At 42.4% G+C, this 22,576-nt stretch overlaps 2 protein-coding genes and 1 long non-coding RNA gene across 6 annotated transcripts; all 3 read right to left on the bottom strand.

Moving 5' to 3' along the window:
* Positions 1-235: 235 nt before the first annotated feature.
* On the bottom strand, positions 236-10,892 carry LOC131447377 (zinc fingers and homeoboxes protein 1-like). 4 transcript variants are annotated; one of them, XR_009234033.1, is made up of 9 exons: positions 10,528-10,892; positions 7,683-8,111; positions 6,674-7,372; positions 6,377-6,503; positions 4,783-5,976; positions 4,565-4,696; positions 4,000-4,492; positions 3,705-3,870; positions 236-3,576 (listed from the first exon to the last, which is right to left on the bottom strand). XR_009234033.1 is itself a non-coding variant. In XM_058619119.1 (8 exons), the coding sequence occupies exons 2-7, from the start codon at positions 8,021-8,023 to the stop codon at positions 4,004-4,006; spliced, it is 2,982 nt and encodes a 993-aa protein (XP_058475102.1). In that variant the 5' UTR covers positions 8,024-8,111; positions 10,528-10,892; the 3' UTR covers positions 236-3,576; positions 4,000-4,003. The 4 variants fall into 4 exon arrangements, 2 of the variants coding, with proteins under 2 accessions (XP_058475102.1, XP_058475103.1); XR_009234032.1 differs by having other exon boundaries at positions 3,705-3,841; XM_058619119.1 differs by lacking the exon at positions 3,705-3,870.
* Positions 10,893-12,189: 1,297 nt separating this feature from the next.
* LOC131447602 (uncharacterized) lies at positions 12,190-15,939 on the bottom strand. Its single transcript, XR_009234059.1, has 2 exons — positions 14,074-15,939; positions 12,190-13,923 (listed from the first exon to the last, which is right to left on the bottom strand). It is a non-coding gene; the product is annotated as an uncharacterized LOC131447602 (long non-coding RNA).
* A 33-nt stretch (positions 15,940-15,972) lies between these two features.
* LOC131447601 (H-2 class I histocompatibility antigen, Q10 alpha chain-like) lies at positions 15,973-21,839 on the bottom strand. The gene is made up of 7 exons (XM_058619487.1): positions 21,652-21,839; positions 20,070-20,339; positions 18,816-19,106; positions 18,017-18,301; positions 17,523-17,639; positions 17,168-17,197; positions 15,973-16,305 (listed from the first exon to the last, which is right to left on the bottom strand). The coding sequence occupies exons 1-7, from the start codon at positions 21,734-21,736 to the stop codon at positions 16,220-16,222; spliced, it is 1,164 nt and encodes a 387-aa protein (XP_058475470.1). The 5' UTR covers positions 21,737-21,839; the 3' UTR covers positions 15,973-16,219.
* Between the last annotated feature and the right edge of the window lie 737 nt (positions 21,840-22,576).

Raw genomic sequence — 22,576 nt, 5'->3', positions numbered from 1 at the left:
ATTATTTTACACGTTATCTGTGTTAATACATAATAATATTATTATTATTATTATTGAATATTATACATCATATTTAATGCACTTTTCTTTTCTCTGTCAGATGACTTGACAAAAACAACAGGCACCTGCGATGCTGTGTAAAACAAAGAGAAAGGGAGAGGCACACCTACACAACCCCGCCCACTCGGGGTCGTCACATCTCTTGTTCATGTAAAAATGAGTCAGCACCTTTTTTTTTCCACTTTTTATTTCTTTTCATTACAGACAAAAAAAGAAAAGAAAAAAATCCATGATATCATGAATGAAATCCAGATATAATAATAAATAAATTAACTCGTTTATTAAAGCAAACATACAGAAAACATCTAAGCAGACGGCTCCCCCTGCTGGTCGTTCTGTGACGCTTCACAAACACAGGAAGAGAAAAAATGCTAAATAAAAGCTTATTTCTTTATTTTTATTTTCCTCACACGTATGAAAAAGATTAAAAAGTTCCCGTTTATTTTTGTCCCTAAAATATCGTGTGATGAAAAAAAACCTGAAGATCGTTGAGTTTTCACCCGTATTCATAAACGACGCGTGTTTCTGTTTTCTCTGTAAAATGATTCTCTGACACTTTGGCGACGACATAAAGAAACAACATTATTATTATCATTATTATTATCATTGTGTTATTTTCATGCATACAGTATTAAATGACATGTAAATGACTCACTGAGGTAAAGTTTTCTGTTTCCTGAAGAAAAGCAAACATGCTTTTGTTTTCTAACTTTTTTTTAGAGTTTTTTATTTTTTATCACTTATGTGTGTGAGGAACTACAGAAGGTTATTAGTGCCACATGATTTAAAAAAAGAAAGAAAAAAGAAAATGGCATGAATTCTGAGAAAAAATTCAGAATTCCAACTTTTATCTCAAAATTCCATGTTATTTCGCCTCAGAATTCCGTCTTTCTGATTTTAATCTCAGAATTCCAACTGTTCTCAGAATTAATTTTAGATTTCTGACTTTAATCTTCAAATTCCGAGTTTAATTTAAGAAATCCAGTTTTAATCTCAGAATTCACAGCATTTTATTTTTTTTACTTTCTTCTAAAAACTGTTGGGTTTTTTTTACATCTGGCACTAATTTTCTTCCGTAGAAGACAAACTGTGTGGGTTTAAAAACATTTGAAGAAATTATGAAAAAAAATCCACCCCAAAAACATTTATTTTTTATTTTTTGTGAACTCGACAGCAAACAAAGAAAAATAGCCGACATGGCGACTCTGGATCGGCCCCTTGTGGCTGGTTGCTGGATGACAAAATAAGCCCCGCCCACTCCACATCAGCGGGACAAGTTTCTGATCACAGCTGAGACATGATTGACAACACTGAGGCCTGATTGGTTGAGCAGGTGTGTGGGCGTGTTGTAAGGTCCCGCCCCCACACACACCCACACATAGAAGTTTGTCATGTCCTACGTAACCTGTTTTTGTAACATTACATTTTTGTAACTTTTTTTTTCATAACGTAAATGTGTGTTTTCAGTTTCCTCGGTTTACGCAAGATTTCAGAAAATACGCACAATACAATCTAATAAAGTGCGAAGTAAAATATGCTTAAATATAAAGCACATGAAAGCATATTTGTACAATAACCTCATAAATCCCGAGCTGTAAAGATAAAAGTTTTTGTACGTAAGATTTATGTAAACATAATAATCACATCGTAGCGAAATCGCGGTTTCTATGTTATTATCAAATAAAAAACTTGTTGTTTTCTACCAGGGAGGGGTGGAGCCTAGTCAACCTTAACCTTAGGGGTGGGCGCCAGAGATGTCACAGCACTTACAATGTTGTGTATTGTGATGAACTCTCACAACAGCTCTAATGGACTGAAACGTTCATGTTTCAGTTCAGATTTTTTTCACGTAAAAAAATGCATACTTCTCAAAAGCAATACAATAACACGCAGAATACTGCGATATTTCACTGTAACGACTCCCCCCCCACAAACACACACACACACACACACACACACACACACACACACAATCATACAGTCAGTCACAGAATAGCCCCGCCCCTAAAGCACCCATTTGACCCCACTGGCGCATTCCCACCGGCTCTACTCGCCTCGCCTTGCCACGGCACAGTTTAAGTAGGGTTTCCACTAGCCTGGTACCAGGTACTATTTTTAGAACTGAAAATAGTACCTGCTCTGGTGAGGTTCCAAGCGTGCTCAAGTAGATACTATGCGATGATTGGTTAGACTGCCGGCCGCTGACTGGCCAGAGTCCCGTCACAGGAAGAGACGTCCCACACAGAAATCAAGCTGAACAGTGCCGAACTGTAGATAAATTAAAACTACTTAACAATCCTAAAAACGTAGGTTAATCTCCAACAACTACAGAAGTGTGGTGGAAATTCACTAGTCACTCGTGTGTGTGTGTGTGTGTTTCGCGTATAAAACAAAGTCATCGCAGTTTCACTCAGCCGTGCAGTGATGACTCCGCCCACTTTAAGTAGGTCGTTTTTTGTAGTGGAGATGCGACCTAATCGTGCCGTGCAGAGTCGGTGGAAATGCACCATAAATGGCTCCTTAATTTACAAAATGGCCGTCATGCTTCAGACTAAGACAAAAAAATAAGAAACGCTTTGCCCTCTGCTGGACATTAAAGAGAATACAGGTTTCACAAACGTTCACACGGTGTCACATGATCGATCAGCTGCCGCCAAAATAAAAGCTTTTGTTCATGGACGTTGACTAATATTCTGCTCTGAACACGTTTTAAAACCAATAATGTTCCATAATGTTTTCATGATTATTGATTTGAATTATGTTGAGTTTCACATTATTTTATTTTTAAAAGGTGGTATTTTATTGTTTTTTTAAGGTGGATTTTTCTTTTATTTGTGCTGTTTTGCTGTCATGTGTCTGCTGAGTGGAAATAAAAACCCTGAAGTTAAACCGTTGAAAGTGAATGGACCTAAACTCCTGCAAACATGGAAACGATCTAAAACATGGATTGTTCAGTGGACTCAGTTTCCATCGTGGTACGCATGTCGATCGGACTTAAAAAAAAAAAAAACATTTTTTAGAAACAAAATGGCACGACTTCAGTTTGTTGTTTTCATTAAAAAAGCGGTTTTAAAACCTTTTCTTTGAGTAAAAGTTGAGCTTGGGCAGAAAGCATCTCGATAGTTCCTCTTTTATTCTGAAAAACCGTGCGAGGTCTCACCTCTTAGAAATGTCTTGGATTTTTTTTCCTTCTTTATACAAATTTCACCTTAATACATAAGAAAAGTGACATGAAAGGCCAATAATGCGAGCCCGCCCCCCTGCCCCGCCCCCCCACCACCGCTGGGTCAGCACGTTGTTTGTACAAGAGCAGAGCCAGAACTTACTCTGAATGTGGACTTGGTCCCAGAAACGCTTTGTCCTTCTCAGCTGTAAAGTTCACCGGGACGCCGCCACGTTCCCCGTCTGAGGTTTCACAAAATCCATGTTTGGGTCCCGACCCGGCAACTGAGAACACGGACCAACAAACTCACCGCCGTCTGCGCCGGGTCCACGGTGGGGGAAGCGACGCTGATTCTGTGGAGACGGAGAGATTTGTCTTTCATTTTCAGAGATGGTTCAGGTTTTTTGTGGTTGTTTGAGGTGCTGACTGTGCTGTGAGTGCCCCCTGCTGCTGAGAACCAGACTGAGACAGAGAAACTCACTCTCAGTGAAAACAAAACCACTTAAAAGGCTCCCACACCAAAGTCCAGAGAGAAAATCAGTGATTTTAGCTGCGGGGACACAGGAGCTGCTGGTCCTCTGCTGCCTCGTGTGGTCACTTTGTGTCACTGAGGAAAACCTGAACATAGGATTTCAAACAGCAAACTCCTAAAATCAGACATTAGAACGTTTAATCTTTTAATCCAGATTGAGCTGGTGGTCAGATTTGACGACACATCAGAAAACAGAAGATTTTCTCTGTGGACGATAAACAACATCTCGTGTGTACGGACTCACCTGCTTATGTCTGTGATTGGCTGATTTCTTCACCTTCCTCCTCCTGAGGCTCCTCCTGAGGCTCCTCCTCTTCCTTTTTGCAGTCATCATCTGAAGCCTCGTCTCCTTGTTCCTTCACCTCCATCTCTCCGTCACTGTCCTGTTCTGCCACCTCCTCCACCGCCTCCTCTTCTTCTTCTTCTTCTTCTTCTTCCTCCTCCTCCTCCTCCTCCTCCTCCACCGCCTCCTCTTCTTCTTCTTCTTCTTCTTCTTCTTCTTCTTCTTCCTCCTCCTGCTCCTCCTCCTCCTCGTTCTCGGCCCCCTCCTCCACCTCGGCCTCCTCGTCGCTGAACGGCCCCTTGCCCTCCTCGGCCCTCCTGGCGGTGGAGGAGAACCACTCCCTCACCTGCTCGTAGCTCATGCTGGATTTCATCACCAGGTCGTCGAGGTCCTTCTCGCTCAGAAAGCCGTGTTTGAGGTAGTAATCCTTCAGGAAGGATTTACCGGACTTCACCTGCGACAGAACACACGTCAGCTAAAGTGTAAGAAAGCTCACCACGACGTCAGTATATAAATGAACACAGACCTTGATGGCGGTGGCGCCCCCCTGTGGAGATCGTTTGCAGGAGTGTGGCCGCCGCGTCCTTCTGGACCAGCCCCGGTTACGCTTCCTGGACTTCCTCTGAATCTTGGCTCCACCGTTCAGCGCCTCGTCCCCCTACAGGTCAGATATGATAAGAGAGCAGCAGTTAGAATGAACTTCCCACAATGCTTTGCTGTGGTCTGTGCGTGGTGTTGAGCTACCTTCCCGCTCTGGTAGAGGTAGTACCACTTCAGGTTGCTGTTCTTGCAGGCGTAGCGTGTGTCCCCAAACCAGTTAACGATGTACGACCTCTGCAGGCCGCTGTCTTCCGCCATCTGATCGTACTCCTCAGCCGTTGGCCACTGCGAGCGGACGAAGGCTTTCTTCAGGATGTGGAGCTGCTCCGGGGACTTCTTTGTGGCCTTCCTGCTGGCAGGGGGCGACCTCTGCCTCTCGTGAGCCGAGGACGACGGCGTGGCGGCTGGTTTCACTTTCTCTGCATCGACGTCTTTTGCTAAAGGCATTTTCCGCCTCTCGGTGAACCAGGCGTCAACCTCTCGCCTCGTCAGCTTCGTCTCAGCTCGCAGTCGGCTCAGCTCCTCGTCCGAGGGCGTGTCTGACTTCTGGTAGCTAGCCTCCAGGACGAACAACTGCTCCGGCGTCTTTTCCTTGAACTTCTGTGGCGTGAAGTCAGGGAAGGCGTGGCGGAATTTGACCCGGGTGTTACCGGACGGGCTGGATAGTGCCGGGGCGTTGGCAGAAATAGGGGAGGAGTCGCTGGCGTCGTCGCTGGAGTCGATGACGATGGTGGCCACGTTGTCGCTGCTGTTGATAAGGCTCCCACCGCTGTTCCGTCCCACTCTGCCGCCACCCGACGATGGCGCCCTGCTGGGTGACAACTCGCTCAGCAGCACGGCATGATGGTCCTTGGCGTTCCTCTGGTTGTAGCGCGTGTCGCTGAACCACTTCTTTATGGCTCGTTTGGAGAGTCCGGTGACCTGCATGAGTCGAGATATCTCCGCCTCAGTGGCGAACTGTCGCCGGCCGTAGCTGGACTTCAGCTCCGCCAGCTGCTCCTTGGACTTCTTCGGCTTCGATCCGGTCGAATCTAAACCGAGTGCTAAACTCGCAGAGGAACCCGACATCTCAGCGTTTGACTCCGATGTCGTGGGTTCGGCGGCTTTGGGCTGGTTGCCATGGATGCCCGCGACCGCCAGCGTGATGGGAGAGGCGACCGGCATGGTGCTGCCGTTACCCGCTACCTGAGTGAGGACAAGCCCCGGCTGTCCAACGATCTGACACGTCTGGAAGATGGACTGCAGGCCGTTGGTGGCGAGGTTGGTGGGGATGACGGTGATGGTCTGAGGGACGGACTGCACCGTGCCGTTGAACTTCTTCCTCCGCGCCTCCTCCACCTGCACACGAGCAACACGCGAGAAACACATGATAAACACAAAAGAAACAGCTGCTGGTCCTCTGCTGCCACGTGTGGTGACTTTGTGTCACTGAGGTCAATCTGAACAAACACTGAAGTCGCAAAATGAGACATTAGAACTTAGTGATGGAGGCAGCAGTGGACCAACAACTCCTGTGTGTGATGTTAAAATCACTGATTTTCTCTATGAGGTTTGGTGGGTGGGTGTGTGTGTGTGTGTGTGTGTGTGTGTGGGTTTCCTGTTGTCTGTCTGTCTGTCTGTCTGTCTGTCTCTCTCACAGTGCGATAAAGACGTTTGCCTCAGATAAAAGTTGTGTGAAGGCCTGAACACTCTGAGTTTCTTGTGTGACGTGGAGGTGAATCGTGTGTGAAGCACTGACCTCCTCTGGTGTCCAGCTGACTCCATGTTTGAGCCTCTGAGCAGAAAACCACACCTTAATCTGCTCCTCGCTGAACTTGGTCTGAGACGACAAACCCGTGATCTCTGACACCGACGGGTACGGAAACCTGCCGCGCAAGATCACAAACACACAATCACATTTGAATGCACTGTGAGCCGTGAGGATAAGAAACTAGAGGCTCCGCCCCCACAGTGACATCAGGTAGTGATGAGACAAGATCTGGTCTTATTTTAGACATCGTTATTACAGGTGTGTGTGTGTGTGTGTGTGTGTCACCTGTTGTAGGCACTCAGCAGCAGGACGTTGTTGTCCATGGTGCTGTTGTAGGTGGGGATGCTGCTGATGGGGATGAGCAGCTGCGTCTGTGTGCCGCTCTGCTGCTGCTGCTGCTGCTGCTGCTGCTGCTGCTGCAGCGCCGACAGAACCTGAGCCAGCGTTCCTGGAGGCAGCACGCCGCCCGAGCCGCCTTTGATCTGCAGCAGGTTGGAGCTGTTGACCACGATGCTCTGTGGCATGGCCTGGACCTGCAGCGGCGCCGACACCGGGATGAGGCGGGGAGCGGTGGCAGCAGTGGTGACAGTGATTGCTGTCATGGGCGCCGGGGAGAGAACAGGCGGCTCCTGGTCGTCGTCGTCGTCGTCGTCGTCGTCTTCCTCCTCCTCCTCCTCTTCCCGCTCGTTGTCGCTCTCCACTTTAATGATGTCGTCGTCGGCGGCCATCTTGTGTGGCGTTACGGTGAACTTCTTGGTCTCCAGTCGTCCCCTGATCCTCATGATGGGCGTCTTACTGAGGGCGATGCCTCTGCACGACGTCTCCTCCGCCTCCTCGTCCTCCATTTTGACAAAGCTGCCGTCGAAGGTGAGGTCGTTGACCGTCTGCTGGAAGACGGTCTCGTTGTTCCGCTTCACCATCGTCCGCGTGAAGTTGTCCTCGCCGGGGTGCAGGTGGGCGTTGTGGGCGAGCAGAGTGTCGTAACTGCAGGCAGAGAATTGTGGGTAAAAAAGAAACTGTTACATTTAACAAAAAACTTGTGTCAAAATCTCCGTCAGATACAGTCCACGATATCTACGTCACATGATCCCGTCTTTATCTCAGTCTTAGACTGACAGACTTTGTAAACCACTCACTCTCCCACACCAAACCCCAAAGAGAAAACCAATGATTTTCTCTATGGACTTTGTTGTGTGAGAGTGAGGAGTGGGGGCTCACAGCTCCTCATACGAACACACTTCAGAAAAGATATTTGCCTTCCATATAAAAGCCACATACTGAGAGCGCCCCCTACCTCTTTGTGTGATAGTCGCACTCCATGCACACGTAGGACGTGTTGATGACGACATCGGGATGCTCCGTGGACACGTGCATAGTGAACAGGTTCAGCTCCGTCGTCTGGTAGCTGCAGTATTTACACTCGTATCCTCCCTCTGCTGCGTTCACTTCCAGGTGGAGGTCGGACACGTGTGTGACGTCACTGTCCTCTGATGGGACGAGTGGCTCTGCAGAGACACCGTTACTGTCCTCGGCCTCCGCCACCTCGTCTGTGACATCCTCCATCTCCTGGTCCGAGTCGACGGCCTCTCGTGGAGGAACCATGCAGGGCGTGGTGGACTTCCTCCTGCTCGCCATCTTGTGGTCGCGTTGAGCTGCTGTGTGTGAGAATCTACAGTGTTTCAGTTCAAATCTGCAGCTGTGGCGCCATGAAGAATGATGTCATCTGTCAAAATGAGGACAACAAGACTTTAAAACATGTTTACATTTGATTCACTTTGACAAACAACTACAGAGAGAATCTGATACAAAGAGACAAACTACAGAGACAAACAACTACAGAGAGAATCTGATACAAAGAGACAAACTACAGAGAGATAAACAACTACAGAGAGAATCAGATACAAAGAGACAAACTACAGAGAGAATCTGATACAAAGAGACAAACTACAGAGACAAACAACTACAGAGAGAATCTGATACAAAGAGACAAACTACAGAGAGGTAAACAACTACAGAGAGACAACCAACTACAGAGACAACCAACTACAGAGAGACAAATTACAGAGATAAACAACTACAGAGAGAAACTACAGAGACAAATAACTCTAGAGAGAAACTACGAAGACAAACAACTACAGAGAGACAAACAACTACAGAGAGAAACTACAGAGACAAATAACTCTAGAGAGAAACTACATGGACAAACAACTACAGAGAGACAAACAACTACAGAGAGAAACTACAGAGACAAACAACTACAGAGAGAAACTACAGAGACAAACAACTACAGAGAGAGAAACAACTACAGAGACAAACAACTACAGAGAGACAAACAACTACAGAGAGGCAAACAACTACAGAGACAAATAACTCTAGAGAGAAACTACATAGACAAACAACTACAGAGAGACAAACAACTACAGAGAGACAAAACAACTACAGAGAGAGAAACAACTACAGAGACAAACTACAGAGAGACAAGCAACTACAGAGAGAAACTACAGAGACAAACAACTACAGAGAGACAAAACAACTACAGAGGCAAACAACTACAGAGAGACAACCAACTACAGAGAGACAAACAACTACAGAGAGACAAAACAACTACAGAGGCAAACAACTACAGAGAGACAACCAACTACAGAGAGACAAACAACTACAGAGAGACAAAACAACTACAGAGACAAACAACTACAGAGAGACAAACAACTACAGAGAGGCAAACAACTACAGAGACAAATAACTCTAGAGAGAAACTACATAGACAAACAACTACAGAGAGACAAACAACTACAGAGAGACAAAACAACTACAGAGAGAGAAACAACTACAGAGACAAACTACAGAGAGACAAGCAACTACAGAGAGAAACTACAGAGACAAACAACTACAGAGAGACAAAACAACTACAGAGGCAAACAACTACAGAGAGACAACCAACTACAGAGAGACAAACAACTACAGAGAGACAAAACAACTACAGAGGCAAACAACTACAGAGAGACAACCAACTACAGAGAGACAAACAACTACAGAGAGACAAAACAACTACAGAGACAAACAACTACAGAGAGACAAACAACTACAGAGAGGCAAACAACTACAGAGACAAATAACTCTAGAGAGAAACTACATAGACAAACAACTACAGAGAGACAAACAACTACAGAGAGACAAAACAACTACAGAGAGAGAAACAACTACAGAGACAAACTACAGAGAGACAAGCAACTACAGAGAGAAACTACAGAGACAAACAACTACAGAGAGACAAAACAACTACAGAGGCAAACAACTACAGAGAGACAACCAACTACAGAGAGACAAACAACTACAGAGAGACAAAACAACTACAGAGGCAAACAATTACAGAGAGACAACCAACTACAGAGAGACAAACAACTACAGAGACAACCAATTACAGAGAGACAAACAACTACAGAGAAGCACACAACTACAGAGACAAACAACTACAGAGAGACAACCAATTACAGAGAGACAAACAACTACAGAGAGAAACTACAGAGAGAACTACAGAGAGACAAACAACTACAGAGACAACGAACTACAGAGAGAGACAAACAACCACAGAGAGACAAACAACTACAGTGAGACAAACAACTACAGACAGAAAACCAACTCCAGAGAGGCAAACAACTACAGAGGCAAACAACTACAGACAGAAACTAGAGACCTACAACTACAGAGAGACAAACTACAGAAAGACAAACAACTACAGAGACAAACAACTATAGAGAGAATCTACTACAAAGAGACACATTACAAATAGACAAACTACTACTGAGTGAATCTACAGAGAGACAAACAACAAACAGCTACAAAGATACAAACAGCTACGAAGAGACAAACAACTATTAAGAGACAACATGACGACAATGACACGAATAGGACATTAAACAAGGGACATTAAACATGGGGGCTTTAACCTGTGTGAGCCCGGGGGCCCATACTGTGTTTGATACGCTCATGACAGCTACAGGGCGCGCGCGCGTACACACACACGCGCGCGCGCACTGTCGTTAGCTAACATCAGTTAGCTCAGTGTTAGCTGTGACTCTTTGTGTTAGTCAGTGTGTGTGTGTGTGTGTGTGTGTGCGTGTGTGCGTGCGTGCTTTTACCTCAAACCGACATCTTAGCTCGTTAGCCCGTTTGCTCGTTAGCCTATTAGCTCTTATTGGCGGTGTCCGTGCTGCATGTCTTCATACGCAGTCTTCCGCCTTATTTTACCCGAACACACTGAGGAGCCCATCGGCTTCAGCGGCGCACTGAGCCGCTCTAACCACCGGAAACACGCCGACTACCGGCCGTTAGCTCCGGTTCCCGCTGACACCGACACCGCTGGCATCGTTCGGTCCGTTCATTTGTTACTAAAAGACGGAGTTCAGTTTAAAAAGGCACCCACAGTTCAACGAATCTGGAGATTTTTTTTATTCCGCCGCTATAAGCGGATGACGGCCAACAACTTCATCCGGTCTGAGCGTTTCAATATAAAAGCCTCAACCGAAGTTTTCAAATACGGAAAGCAAACACAATAAAAAAACAACTCTAATAATAATAATAATTAAAATAAAACATTAAGTAAAACATTACACCACAAAAAACTACTGAGAACATGAATATTGAGGAATGTGTTTTAAAAATGATCTCTAATATTGATGTTCTTGAACTCAGGAAAGCACAAATGTGTTCGTTTTAGATGGTAAATAATTCGTTAACTTTTTTTTTGTATTTTTTTCCAAACCCACATGACAATGTGAAATAAACGTGAGAATGAAAATATGTCACCGGTTAACGGTTTGTTAACGGTTAAAAGCATCAATATAAAGCGGAAGCGTGGATCAGTGCATTGACGTCAGTTTGACATGTTTGCTTGGTTGTTGTTTTTTTACGTCGTGTACTGTCACAGTAAAGTACATGGATGTAAAGTACGCGTACGTCGTGTACTGTCACAGTAAAGTACATGGATGTAAAGTATGCATACGTCAAGTACTGTCACAGTAAAGTACATGGATGTAAAGTACGCGTACGTCAAGTACTGTCACAGTAAAGTACATGGATGTACAGTACACGTACGTCGTGTAGTGTCACAGTAAAGTACATGATGTAAAGTATGCATACGTCGTGTACTGTCACAGTAAAGTACAAGATGTAAAGTACGCGTACGTCGTGTACTGTCACAGTAAAGTACATGGATGTAAAGTACGCGTACGTCGTGTACTTTTTGCAGTGTAATAGACCCTTTCATTGTATACAAACATTCCAAGCCTAGCGAGAATGCGCATGCAGTTTGGGGTCAGAAAACTAAATAATTCTGAATATATTCTTTCGTTGACAAATACCTAAATAAATTAGTACTAGCCCACAGCAATAGCCTGCCTGACCCAGCTTCCATAAAGATTGATGGTATTAGATGATATTAGCAAGTGTCCAGCTATTCACTCTTACCTTATAAAGCTAACCCGTACACACGAGAAAGTCTATGTGCATAAGTCTTACAAGGAAGGTCGGAAGGTAAGGTTTCATACATATGTGCGTTGACTCACACATTTCTGTGAAATCCAGGCTTCTTCTCTTTTTAATGCTTGGAGCCACAGACGATGTTTATTTTTTTGAAAGGGATGAGATCCTGTAGGCATTCTGAAGAATTTATGCTGGTTGTATTTTCACATCCTACGCTACAAGTAGGCATCTTATGTGCTGGACTGTTGTACCAGTTAATGGTACGAGTGTGTTTTCTGATCACAAACTTCCTGCAAACATTTCTGTGGCGTAGCTCTGGAAAGGGTCTATAAAGCAGTTTATATAAAGCACTTTTACCTATCGTGACTTTACAAGAAAGATAAATGATTCAGATATGATGAAAAAATACAACTTTAGATTCAAATTGAAACAGAAAATACAGTTCAAAAAAAACATTCCACAAAGACTATATTCAAATACTGAAAACACACATGAGATCAAACCCAGATTAAAAACACTGACGACCCATAATCTAGAATATTTAATTCCATCTGTATCAGTCTGAGAGTCTAACATTGGCAAAGGAAGTTTTCCAATTTGTTTTATAATCCTAATCCAAACATTTTTGTTTTTCATAACTTTTGATTTTGTGCATAAATCAAGAAAACTGAATTTAAACTGTGAACATTTTATGAAGAAATTCCTTCATTCAATATTTACATTTTTCAATACTCAACTGAGAATTAAAAATCTGAAAAGCAAAAAAAAAGTTTGTACGGAAGAGTATTAGTGCCACACATAAAACATTTTTTTGAAAGAAAATAAAACAGCATAAATTCTGAGCTTAAAGACAGAAATCCCAGAAGTCACGCTGGGTTTTTTTTTTTTTTACATGTGGCACTAACACTCTTCCGTACCATTACATTTAGGAAATTAAAAAGAAATCTGATTTTAATTAAGTGAAAATTTGATCTTGTTACAAGAGAAACTGAAATATTTTTTTGTCTCTACGTCTGCGTGTAAATGTTAATGAAAAAACCCGGCTCAATGTTTCTAAAACACGGAACAGTTTCTATAATATACTGGAAGTATTTTTGAAAGAAACAAATAAAACGGCATAAAATCTGAGATTAAATTATTTTTTTTACATCATTTTTGGTTCAGTATGAATTAAATTTGTGTTAATATTTTCAAACACTTTATGAATCAAGCAAAAATAAAAAATGAACAAATTGCAAATAATATATGGATTTAATCATTGAGAAATATGGGAAACTCTTTAATAATAACACAAATCTGATTCCACAGTAGGACAGAAGAAGCAACACCACAACACAGGTGTATACAATCATCACCACAGACACACTGTGTTTTTACTGCTATCATCGACAACTCACTGTCCTTGTTGTTGTTACTTGCTGCTGTTTATTATGTTGTTTAGACTTAAATCTTTATTACTTACTATGTTTGTATATGTATACCTAGATATTTAGGGTTTATATATCTTTATAATCTTGTATATTTACAGTCTTCACACCTTGTTCCAAATTATTACACAAATTACATTTTACTCTGATTTTCCTAAATAGCTGATGCAAATGACAGTCGGCATAATTTCCAGTATTGAGAATATGATTTGAATGTTATTGAACAAACCTCCCAATGATAACATCATTTTTTTCAAAAATAAGAAGCGTGTGCACTGCACCGTTCCAAACTATTACGAACGGAAACAGAGTTTGGAAACATTTTATAGGTTGTAAGGAAGTGAAAATGGTCATTTGTTGAATTTGCAGCATCAGGAGGTTTACTGAAATAAAAAACATCATTTTAACATAGGAAACCTGATTTACAGCAGATTCACGATTCCTGCATCCTTTGAACTTGTGAGGTTTTGCAGACTTTATCCTTGATTTTCTTTGCAGGACGTCAGAATAACATCCCACAGCTGCTGTTTGGATGTCAACTGTCTCCCACCCTCATAGATCATTTAGATCTTTTGCTTCAGACGGAGACGCCAGAGTCCGAGCCGTTCAGGGACGTCTTTGCTCCCTCTGTGTGGACAAACATGGACACATGACAACATACAGAGGAAGTCAACAGCGCCCCCTGAAGTCTGTAATCCACTCATTCTCCCACACTAAAATCCAGCTCAGTAAACGCTGACGCTACATGAGGACATGTGTGTGCCTGTGTTTGTTTACCTTCCATCGGTGGTGTCATCAGAGAGTCTTTCTCTACAGGGTTGTCGTCAGCTGTACGTACACACACACACACACACAGTCAGTTAGCTTACACACTCATTTCTCATTTTAAGTATGTAGTAACAGTGATGACGTTTTAGTTTATTTATCTTTTATACATTTGTTTGAAAAAAAACTTAAATCTTATCAAGACACATCATTTTGAAATTTTTAACATGAAAATGTTATTGTAAAAAAAAAAAGTGTCAAGATTCTCCCAACGTCTAAATGTCGTATTATGACTCTGCAACGTTTTTACGTCATATCCGACATCTTACTAAACTGCGTCGTTTTTACGTCTTATCCGTCATCTTACTCAACTGCGCCGTTTTTACGTCTTATCCGTCATCTTACTAAACTGCGTTGTTTTTACGTGATATCCGACATCTTACTAAACTGCGTTGTTTTTACGTCATTTACAACTGCATCATTTTTACGTCATATCTGACATCTTACTAAACTGCATCGTTTTTACGTCATATCCGACATCTTACAAAACTGCGTCGTTTTTACGTCTTATCCGTCATCTTACTCAACTGCGTCGTTTTTACGTCTTATCCTTCATCTTACTCAACTGCGTCGTTTTTACGTCTTATCCGTCATCTTACTCAACTGCGTTGTTTTTACGTCATATCCGACATCTTACTCAACTGCGTTGTTTTTACGTCATATCCGACATCTTACTAAACTGCGTCGTTTTTACGTCATATCCGTCATCTTACTCAACTGCGTCGTTTTTACGTCATATCCGACATCTTACTCAACTGCGTCGTTTTTACGTCATATCCGACATCTTACAAAACTGCGTCGTTTTTACGTCTTATCCGTCATCTTACTCAACTGCGTCGTTTTTACGTCATATCCGACATCTTACAAAACTGCGTCATTTTTACGTCTTATCCGTCATCTTACTCAACTGCGTTGTTTTTACATCATATCCGACATCTTACTAAACTGCGTCGTTTTTACGTCATATCCGTCATCTTACTAAACTGCGTTGTTTTTACGTCTTATCCGTCATCTTACTAAACTGCGTTGTTTTTACATCATATCCGACATCTTACTAAACTGCGTTGTTTTTACGTCTTATCCGTCATCTTACTCAACTGCGTTGTTTTTACATCATATCTGACATCTTACTTAACTGCGTCGTTTTTACGTCATATCCGTCATCTTACTAAACTGCGTTGTTTTTACGTCATATCCGACATCTTACTAAACTGCGTTGTTTTTACGTCATTTACAACTGCATAATTTTTACGTCATATCTGACATCTTACTAAACTGCGTCGTTTTTACGTCTTATCCGTCATCTAACTCAACTGCGTCGTTTTTACGTCTTATCCGTCATCTTACTCAACTGCGTCGTTTTTACGTCTTATCTGACATCTTACTCAACTGCGTCGTTTTTACGTCATATCCGACATCTTACAAAACTGCGTCGTTTTTACGTCTTATCCGTCATCTCACTCAACTGCGTCGTTTTTACGTCTTATCGGACATCTTACTAAACTGCGTCGTTTTTACGCCATATCCGACATCTTACTAAACTGCGTCGTTTTTACGTCTTATCCGTCATCTCACTCAACTGCGTCGTTTTTACATCATATCCGACATCTTACTAAACTGCGTCGTTTTTACATCATATCCGACATCTTACTAAACTGCGTTGTTTTTACGTCATATCCGACATCTTACTAAATTGCGACGTTTTTACGTCATATCCGACATCTTACTACAAACGTGGACACATTACATAGAGAGGAAGTCAACAGCGCCCCCTGAAGTCTGTAATGCACTTATTCTCCCACACTAAAGTCCAGCTCAGTAAACGCTGACACGTTAAAACAATGACGACAGTTTTAGTTTATTTATCTTTTATACATTTGTTTGAAAAATAACACAAAGCTTATAAAAACGTATCGTTCTGAAATTTTCAGATTCATAACATGCAAATTTTATTGTAAAAACCAATCAGTGTCGAGATTCTCCCGACGTCCAAATGTCACATTACGACATATTTCACATCTTACTAAACTGCAAAGTTTTTACGACAAATTTTAACGGCCTCTTTCAGCATGGGCAAACAGGAAATTAGACTTTTATTTTAGAAGCAATCATGAGGAAAACAAAGAAGGTTACCCGATTCATCAGAGCCAGAGCTCTGTGAGCTGCCCATGGAGGGATTTGAACCTGCGAATGAGACAAAGACGTTTGGACACGTCAATACTAGTGCTTTTAAGAGATTAAAAAAATGAGATGAATTAATTATGATCTGTAATTAATTAATCTAATTAATATATTTTTTAACCTCACCTAAAAATTGGCCTAATCTAACCTAATCTTAATGGCTGCATCACATTCCGCTGTGTTCTTTTGTCAAACTCCAAATAATTAGAAAATACAAATAAAATAAAACATCAGGTCCATATAAAGTAGCCTGTTGGTCACAGATGTGCTCATACGCGGGGTGTTCTCGCCTCCAGTTAAGTTTGCTCGCTAAATTGCTAACATCTTCACTGCTAACGTTAGCTGTGGTTGCACTTGCAACTGGGTGCTTTGCATTGACGTGGTCAGCTAAACTTCAGTGGTGCGCTAACTCCTTCTATCACTTCCCCTTTATTAATGGTGCCGTCGGGGCGTTTTTCAAATGTAAACGGCTGTTCATTGGGCCGAGAACCCTCACATGACCATTGTTTTCCACCCCCAACAACTCAGCACAAGAAGACACACATAAAACAGATTATATAAAAAATCGACTCGCATACAGAAACAGTAGATTAAAAATTAGATTAACGCGATTAAAAAATATAACGTGCCAAATATGACTGTAATTAATTAATTGCAATTGGCGCGATAATTGGACACCCCTCATTAATACGTCAAACTTGTCTTTCCACTGACGGCCAAACAATTCACAATTTTTAGTTCTCCCTCTGCTGCCCCCTCTTGGTTCAAGGCAGGATGGTTTACACACAATTTCCGGCTTTAAGTCGCTCATTATAGTTCTAGTTACCAAAGTTAACACATTCATATTCAGAACTGCGTCTGTTACCTTTGTTGGTTCCACTTTTGCAGGGAAGAACTGTAAATGAACAGAAACACATTAATCAACAATACAAAACACATTTTCATTGAATCTGACGTCACATTTTAGTATCGGCTCAGCTGAACCTCGTCAGAGCAGGAACTAAAGAAAACAGCAGGAACTACAGAAAACAGCAGGAACTACAGAAAACAGCAGGAACTACAGAAAACAGCAGGTACCAGGTTCTACACACTGTTGGAGTGTGTGTGTTGGAAAAGCTCCATTAGATACATCAACATACCTGTCTAATGAAGAACACGGTATTTAATAAGACTGCCTTTTTAGCCTTGTTAGCTGCGTGTACCTAATATTCTGTACCTACCGGTGGTCTTGTACCAGAGAAGCAACACGATGGCTATCACAACCATCACAACCAAGAAGACGCTGATCGACCCAGCAATGAGCGGGACATTTGAAGACCCGGAAGGAAGTGTGTGATCTAAAGAACACAGAAAACACTGGTGTTATTTTAACATTCACTGTGTAACCACTCACTCTCCCCCCCCCCCCACACACACACACACACACACTCACTCTCCCACACCAAAGTCCAGAGAGAAAATCAGTGGTTTTAACATCACACACACACACACACACACATTGCTGCCTCCATCACTAAGTTCAAATGTCTGATTTTGTCTCTTCAGTGTTTGAATCCTTTGTTCAGATTGACCTCAGTGACACAAAGTGACCACACGAGGCAGCAGAGGAGCAGCAGCTCCTGTGTCCCTGCAGCTAAAATCACTGATTCTCTCTGTGAGGTTTGGTGTGTGAGAGTGAAGAAAAGCTGATTTCAGTAACAAAAACATTTCCTACCCCAAACGTCTGTGACGTGTAAACGTGAGGGTGCGTGGACGACCTCACACGTGAACTGAGAATTGTCGCTCTTGAAGATCTCCACAGAGTCCTTCCTCTGGAACGTGTTGTCGTGATTGGGTCGAACTCCGGAGCTCGTGAGTCCCATCGACCTGTCGATGATTTCGCCGTTCCGCCTCATCCGCAGCTCGATGTCTTTGAGGTGGAACCCGGTGGCGGAGCACGTCAGGCGCACGCTTGACTCGACGTGGGACCTCGCCGCATATATGACCACCTTTGGAGGAGCTGCACACAGAGGCGACAAAGCATCATCACGTTACTGTGATAATTGCATTAAGATAATCTGCGTTCAACTCTTACAGCGTCTCAGAAACTAAAAAAAAAAAAAAATACTTAAAGCTTAAACCAGAGGAATGACAGGGGGAGGAGCTAAGATTTTAAATAGCCACTGGAAGATACAAACAATTACTTAGAGCAAAATAAGTGCAATTTATTATGCTGAAATAAATCAAACTGTTTTTTTTTGTTTTTTTCACATCATACATTTAAATAAAAAAGGATAATAATCTTATCATCTGGCTCCCCCTTGTGGCATTTTGGAATAAATCCCGAGGACTGGAGTTCAGAGGGAGACATTTGGTCACCACAGTTACTCCAAACACTAAAGTAAGTCATAGCTCATGATTCCTGACAGAAGTGGCTTTGGTTTGGTCGAAACACATCAACTGCAAGAGGAAATTAGAAAAATAAGCTTCACATCGCAGACACTTAATAATCATCATCATCAACATTTTCTTACCAGTCTTATTAAGAAACTTCTCTCTGTAACCCAAGAAATCCTTCATCCACCTCAAGCAGTCCGACTCCAGGTAGCTTCTGGTGTAAACCTTCAGAGTGCTAACCTGGTCCCACTTCCTAATGGTCTCCGCTGCAGCAGAGTTAGAGGAATACCAGGCATCATTGGCGTCGTCGAAGGACAGGAAGTCCTTCCCGTCATAGCTGTACATGTCGAGGGCGCGGCTGAAGGACAGCTGGCCGTCGTCCAGCCTCTTGGCCTTGCAGCCGTGCATCCACTGAAGGGTGTGGAGGTCTGGACAGATAAGCAGATTACATATTTACACAAGGACACGCCCCCACAATGAGTTTGAAATGAAACAATCAGCATGTGATTAGAGAGTGGACTCTCAAAATAATCACAGTAACCGTTGAGGAGTTAAAAGCATTTTTTTAATGATTGTCCATTTTCAGGAAAGAGAAAACTGATTTTAGCAACTTAACACAAGACTTCTGTCATAAAATCTGCGATACCTTTAAGAACAAGATCACGTCTTTATCTCACTGTGAGACAGACGCCTTTTTACTGCGCTCACTCACTCAGCTCCTGTTCCCTCCCCTCATTCCTCTCCCCCTCCCTCCACTAGTTCTCTGACAATATCAACATGGCAGCGTATATATCAAATCCTCTGAGGCTGGAAGTTTGTGTAAAACACTGTGCTCCACTGTGCAGCCACCAACAGCACACTTGTCCCTCCGCGTTGACATAATACCGCTCTTCCTCCCTCGTCTGCACTCTCACATTTTATAGGGACAAGGTGGAGCTAAGGTGGAGCTAAGGTGGAGCTAAGGTGGAGCTAAGGTGGAGCTCTCCAAGTAAACTTACTGGTGGGTGGTAACATTGGCGGTGAAATCACATGCTGCCGTCATAAGCGCAGGGAATTCAACATGGTGTGTTTTATGGCCTATACTTACACTAAGGGGGACCACGAAAACAGGACTGAGTATTCTTTTTCCACACTTTGGCGACTGCTAGGGCCTCCAGAGTCCCAAATATAAGTATTGAAATGGTTAAAAAGTAAGTGGTAAAAACCGGCGCCTAAAGCTGGTTCTCAGCAGCAGGGGGCGCTCACAGTACACCATTTTTGACGATATGTCACTGTCTCACACGAGAACGCTTATATAAACCTGAATAACTTTTAGCAGCTGATTTATGGACATTGGATTACTTTAATTGGTTGTTAAGGAAGCCCCGCCCATCAGGTTTCATCCATCGTACCAGTTTTGTTCTGTCTCAGGCGCTCCATTAGAATTCCGATGTTGACATCGAACCACTGCTGCTTGCTCTTGCGGGTCTCTGTTCCTCTGGACCAGTACGACTTCCCAAGACTGTCCATCCACAACTGTTTGGGAACCTTCTCAAGTCTGTCGCTGTCAAAGTAGTCGATGATGACATCGTCCAGTCGACCCTCAGCTGTGAACTGGTGGAAGCCGGGCAGCGAGGGTTTGTGGGAGAAGGCCGTGTAGATGTAGGTGAGGGAGTGAACATCTGTGTGGAACCACACACACACACACACACACACACACACACACACAGCAACAACTGTGATCATCAATCACTTTACACAAGAACCTCTTAACTTAAACTTAAACTAAAACCCTAAACCCAAACTAAATTAAAAATCTGAGTCCAAACTAAAACTTACAACTTTAACCCAAACTAAATCAAAACCCAAAACAATCCCAAACCTCAATCTAATCAACTAAACCCAAACCTGAATCTAATCAACTAAACCCAAACCTGAATCTAATACAGCTAATGAACTAAACCTAAACCTGAATGAGAACTGATCTAAAGCCTAAACCACACCATCTTAATATTCTGTGATCGTCATGTTATAAACATGTCAACAATGTCAAAGATCGTGAAGAACCACAGAGACAGAGATGCTTCACTACGCTGCACAAACATTTTCATCATTTGTTTTAAACAGACAACGTTAATAACAATATTAATTCCTACAATTACAAATGGGTCCTCTGCTCCTCTTGTGCGCTCGGACCCTAATTAGACATCAAACATTAGACATTAAACCATGACCGTGACAATGACATTATAATGACAATAAAGGTGATTCTGAGAATTATAAAGTTCAACTGAAGCGTCCATGTTCAAACTGACTCACTTTTTTCACTCTATTTTACATTAAAACATCAGCCCCCCTTAATGAGACATGAGCTCCCCTGGAAACACGATTTTTGAGATTTTGGGGGCGTCTCTAAAATATTAGCAAAATATTGTTTTTGGATTGATTTGATTAAGATTTGATGTGTGTGTGTGTGTGTGTGTGTGTGGAGGTTGGATTTGATATGTGCTGACCACGGAGTATGTTGCCAGGGTAACTGACTCAGAGTTAAGCTGAAGTGGCTTCGTGAAAGCGACAAACCAGAGTTTCCTTCATCTCAGGGTTAACTAACTCACGAGTTTTCTCTAAACCTGCTTTGTGAAACTGGCCCCAGATCCAAAACCCAGGTTAAAAAAAACTTCAATAATTCAACTTTTCAAACGTGGACATGGTCGATTTAACAGGTTTTAGTGTCACTCACAGTGGAGCGGTTCGTTTTTATCGCGGTATCTTACACGAACACTATTCTGCGCCTAATTCGCAATATTTCCGTGATTCGTGTAATGTACGGACTGTTTAATGTTCCGCGACTGTAAAAAAAAAAGAACCAGACTCAAAACTAAATACAACAACACAAGTTTGTGTTTAAACAGAGTTTAGAATCAACAACAGTTTCTCATTAACTGCGTCACACAGAATTCTTACTTTCGATTTCACCCGCATTTACGAACTCACCGCTGTTTTCTGTAGAAACTGCCGCCTGAAGGACGAACACTCCGCAGAAGAACACGAAGACTACACCAGTCTTTACGAACCCCATTTTTAAGTGTTTAAATCTCGTAAAACAAGTATTTTAAGTCTTTGCTGCAGTGTTTTCGTTGTTCGTCCTCGTCTTCGTCTTCTTCCTGCTTGTCTGCCTTTGTGGTGCCTTTGTGGTGCGTTCATGGTGGCTCGGACAAATGGACGACAATTTTCAAGGAAACAAACTTGAGACGATATATTTCTCCTTTCAGTCACATTTTAACTTTAACTTTTGGTCTTAAAAATATCAGTTGATTATATCATATCCATTGCGTCATTTGAGAAACGTAAACGTTACTGGTTTTTTATCCCAAACCAAACCTTGTATACTTCTATCTTTTATTCAATCCATCCATCTTCTACCGCTTTATCCTCCACCAGAGGGTCGCGGGGGCTGCTGTGCCAATCTCAGCTGACATAGGCCGATAGTCGTGGTACACGCTACACAGTTCTTACTTACTACTTAGTACTTTTTTGTTTTAAAGACAACCGCTGTTTTCCAAGGATCCGCGAACGCATCACTAAAGTTTCTAAACGTCCAAAAACAAATCTGCTGCATCGTCCAATCAAATAATAGTAAACAAGTTGCCAGGCAGATTTTAGTGGAGAAGGTTTGTGTCAGAGGACGAGGAACAGCGGAAGTACAACAGTACACGACTGAAGTACAACACAGTACACGACTGAAGTACAACACAGTACACGACTGAAGTACAACACATTATATTCTGTTCTGTGAATGTAGTGTAAAGCAGACAATAAAAACACTACATATATACGTGTATATATATATGTATATATGTATATATATATATATATACAGAGTACTGCCAGGACTGTGTTATTATTAAAGTATTACAGT

Source organism: Solea solea, chromosome 20 (assembly GCF_958295425.1).
Source record: "Solea solea chromosome 20, fSolSol10.1, whole genome shotgun sequence".
NCBI lineage: Eukaryota > Metazoa > Chordata > Actinopteri > Pleuronectiformes > Soleidae > Solea > Solea solea.
The sequence above is the reverse complement of the archived record's forward strand: the minus strand, read 5'-3'. Positions and strand labels throughout refer to the sequence as shown.

What these genes read in the sequence shown, in the direction of transcription:
- LOC131447601 (XM_058619487.1), bottom strand. Translation starts at nt 21,736, where the DNA reads ATGGGGTTCGTAAAGACTGGTGTAGTCTTCGTGTTCTTCTGCGGAGTG. An exon ending in AGTTTCTACAGAAAACAGCG is followed by an intron (nt 20,340 to 21,651) that starts GTGAGTTCGTAA and finishes GGTTCCACACAG; the next exon opens with ATGTTCACTCCCTCACCTAC. An exon ending in TCTCTGGTACAAGACCACCG is followed by an intron (nt 17,198 to 17,522) that starts GTAGGTACAGAA and finishes GTTCATTTACAG; the next exon opens with TTCTTCCCTGCAAAAGTGGA.
- LOC131447377 (XM_058619119.1), bottom strand. Translation starts at nt 8,023, where the DNA reads ATGGCGAGCAGGAGGAAGTCCACCACGCCCTGCATGGTTCCTCCACGA. An exon ending in TGCGACTATCACACAAAGAG is followed by an intron (nt 7,373 to 7,682) that starts GTAGGGGGCGCT and finishes CTCTGCCTGCAG; the next exon opens with TTACGACACTCTGCTCGCCC. An exon ending in TCAGCTGGACACCAGAGGAG is followed by an intron (nt 5,977 to 6,376) that starts GTCAGTGCTTCA and finishes GCTCGTGTGCAG; the next exon opens with GTGGAGGAGGCGCGGAGGAA.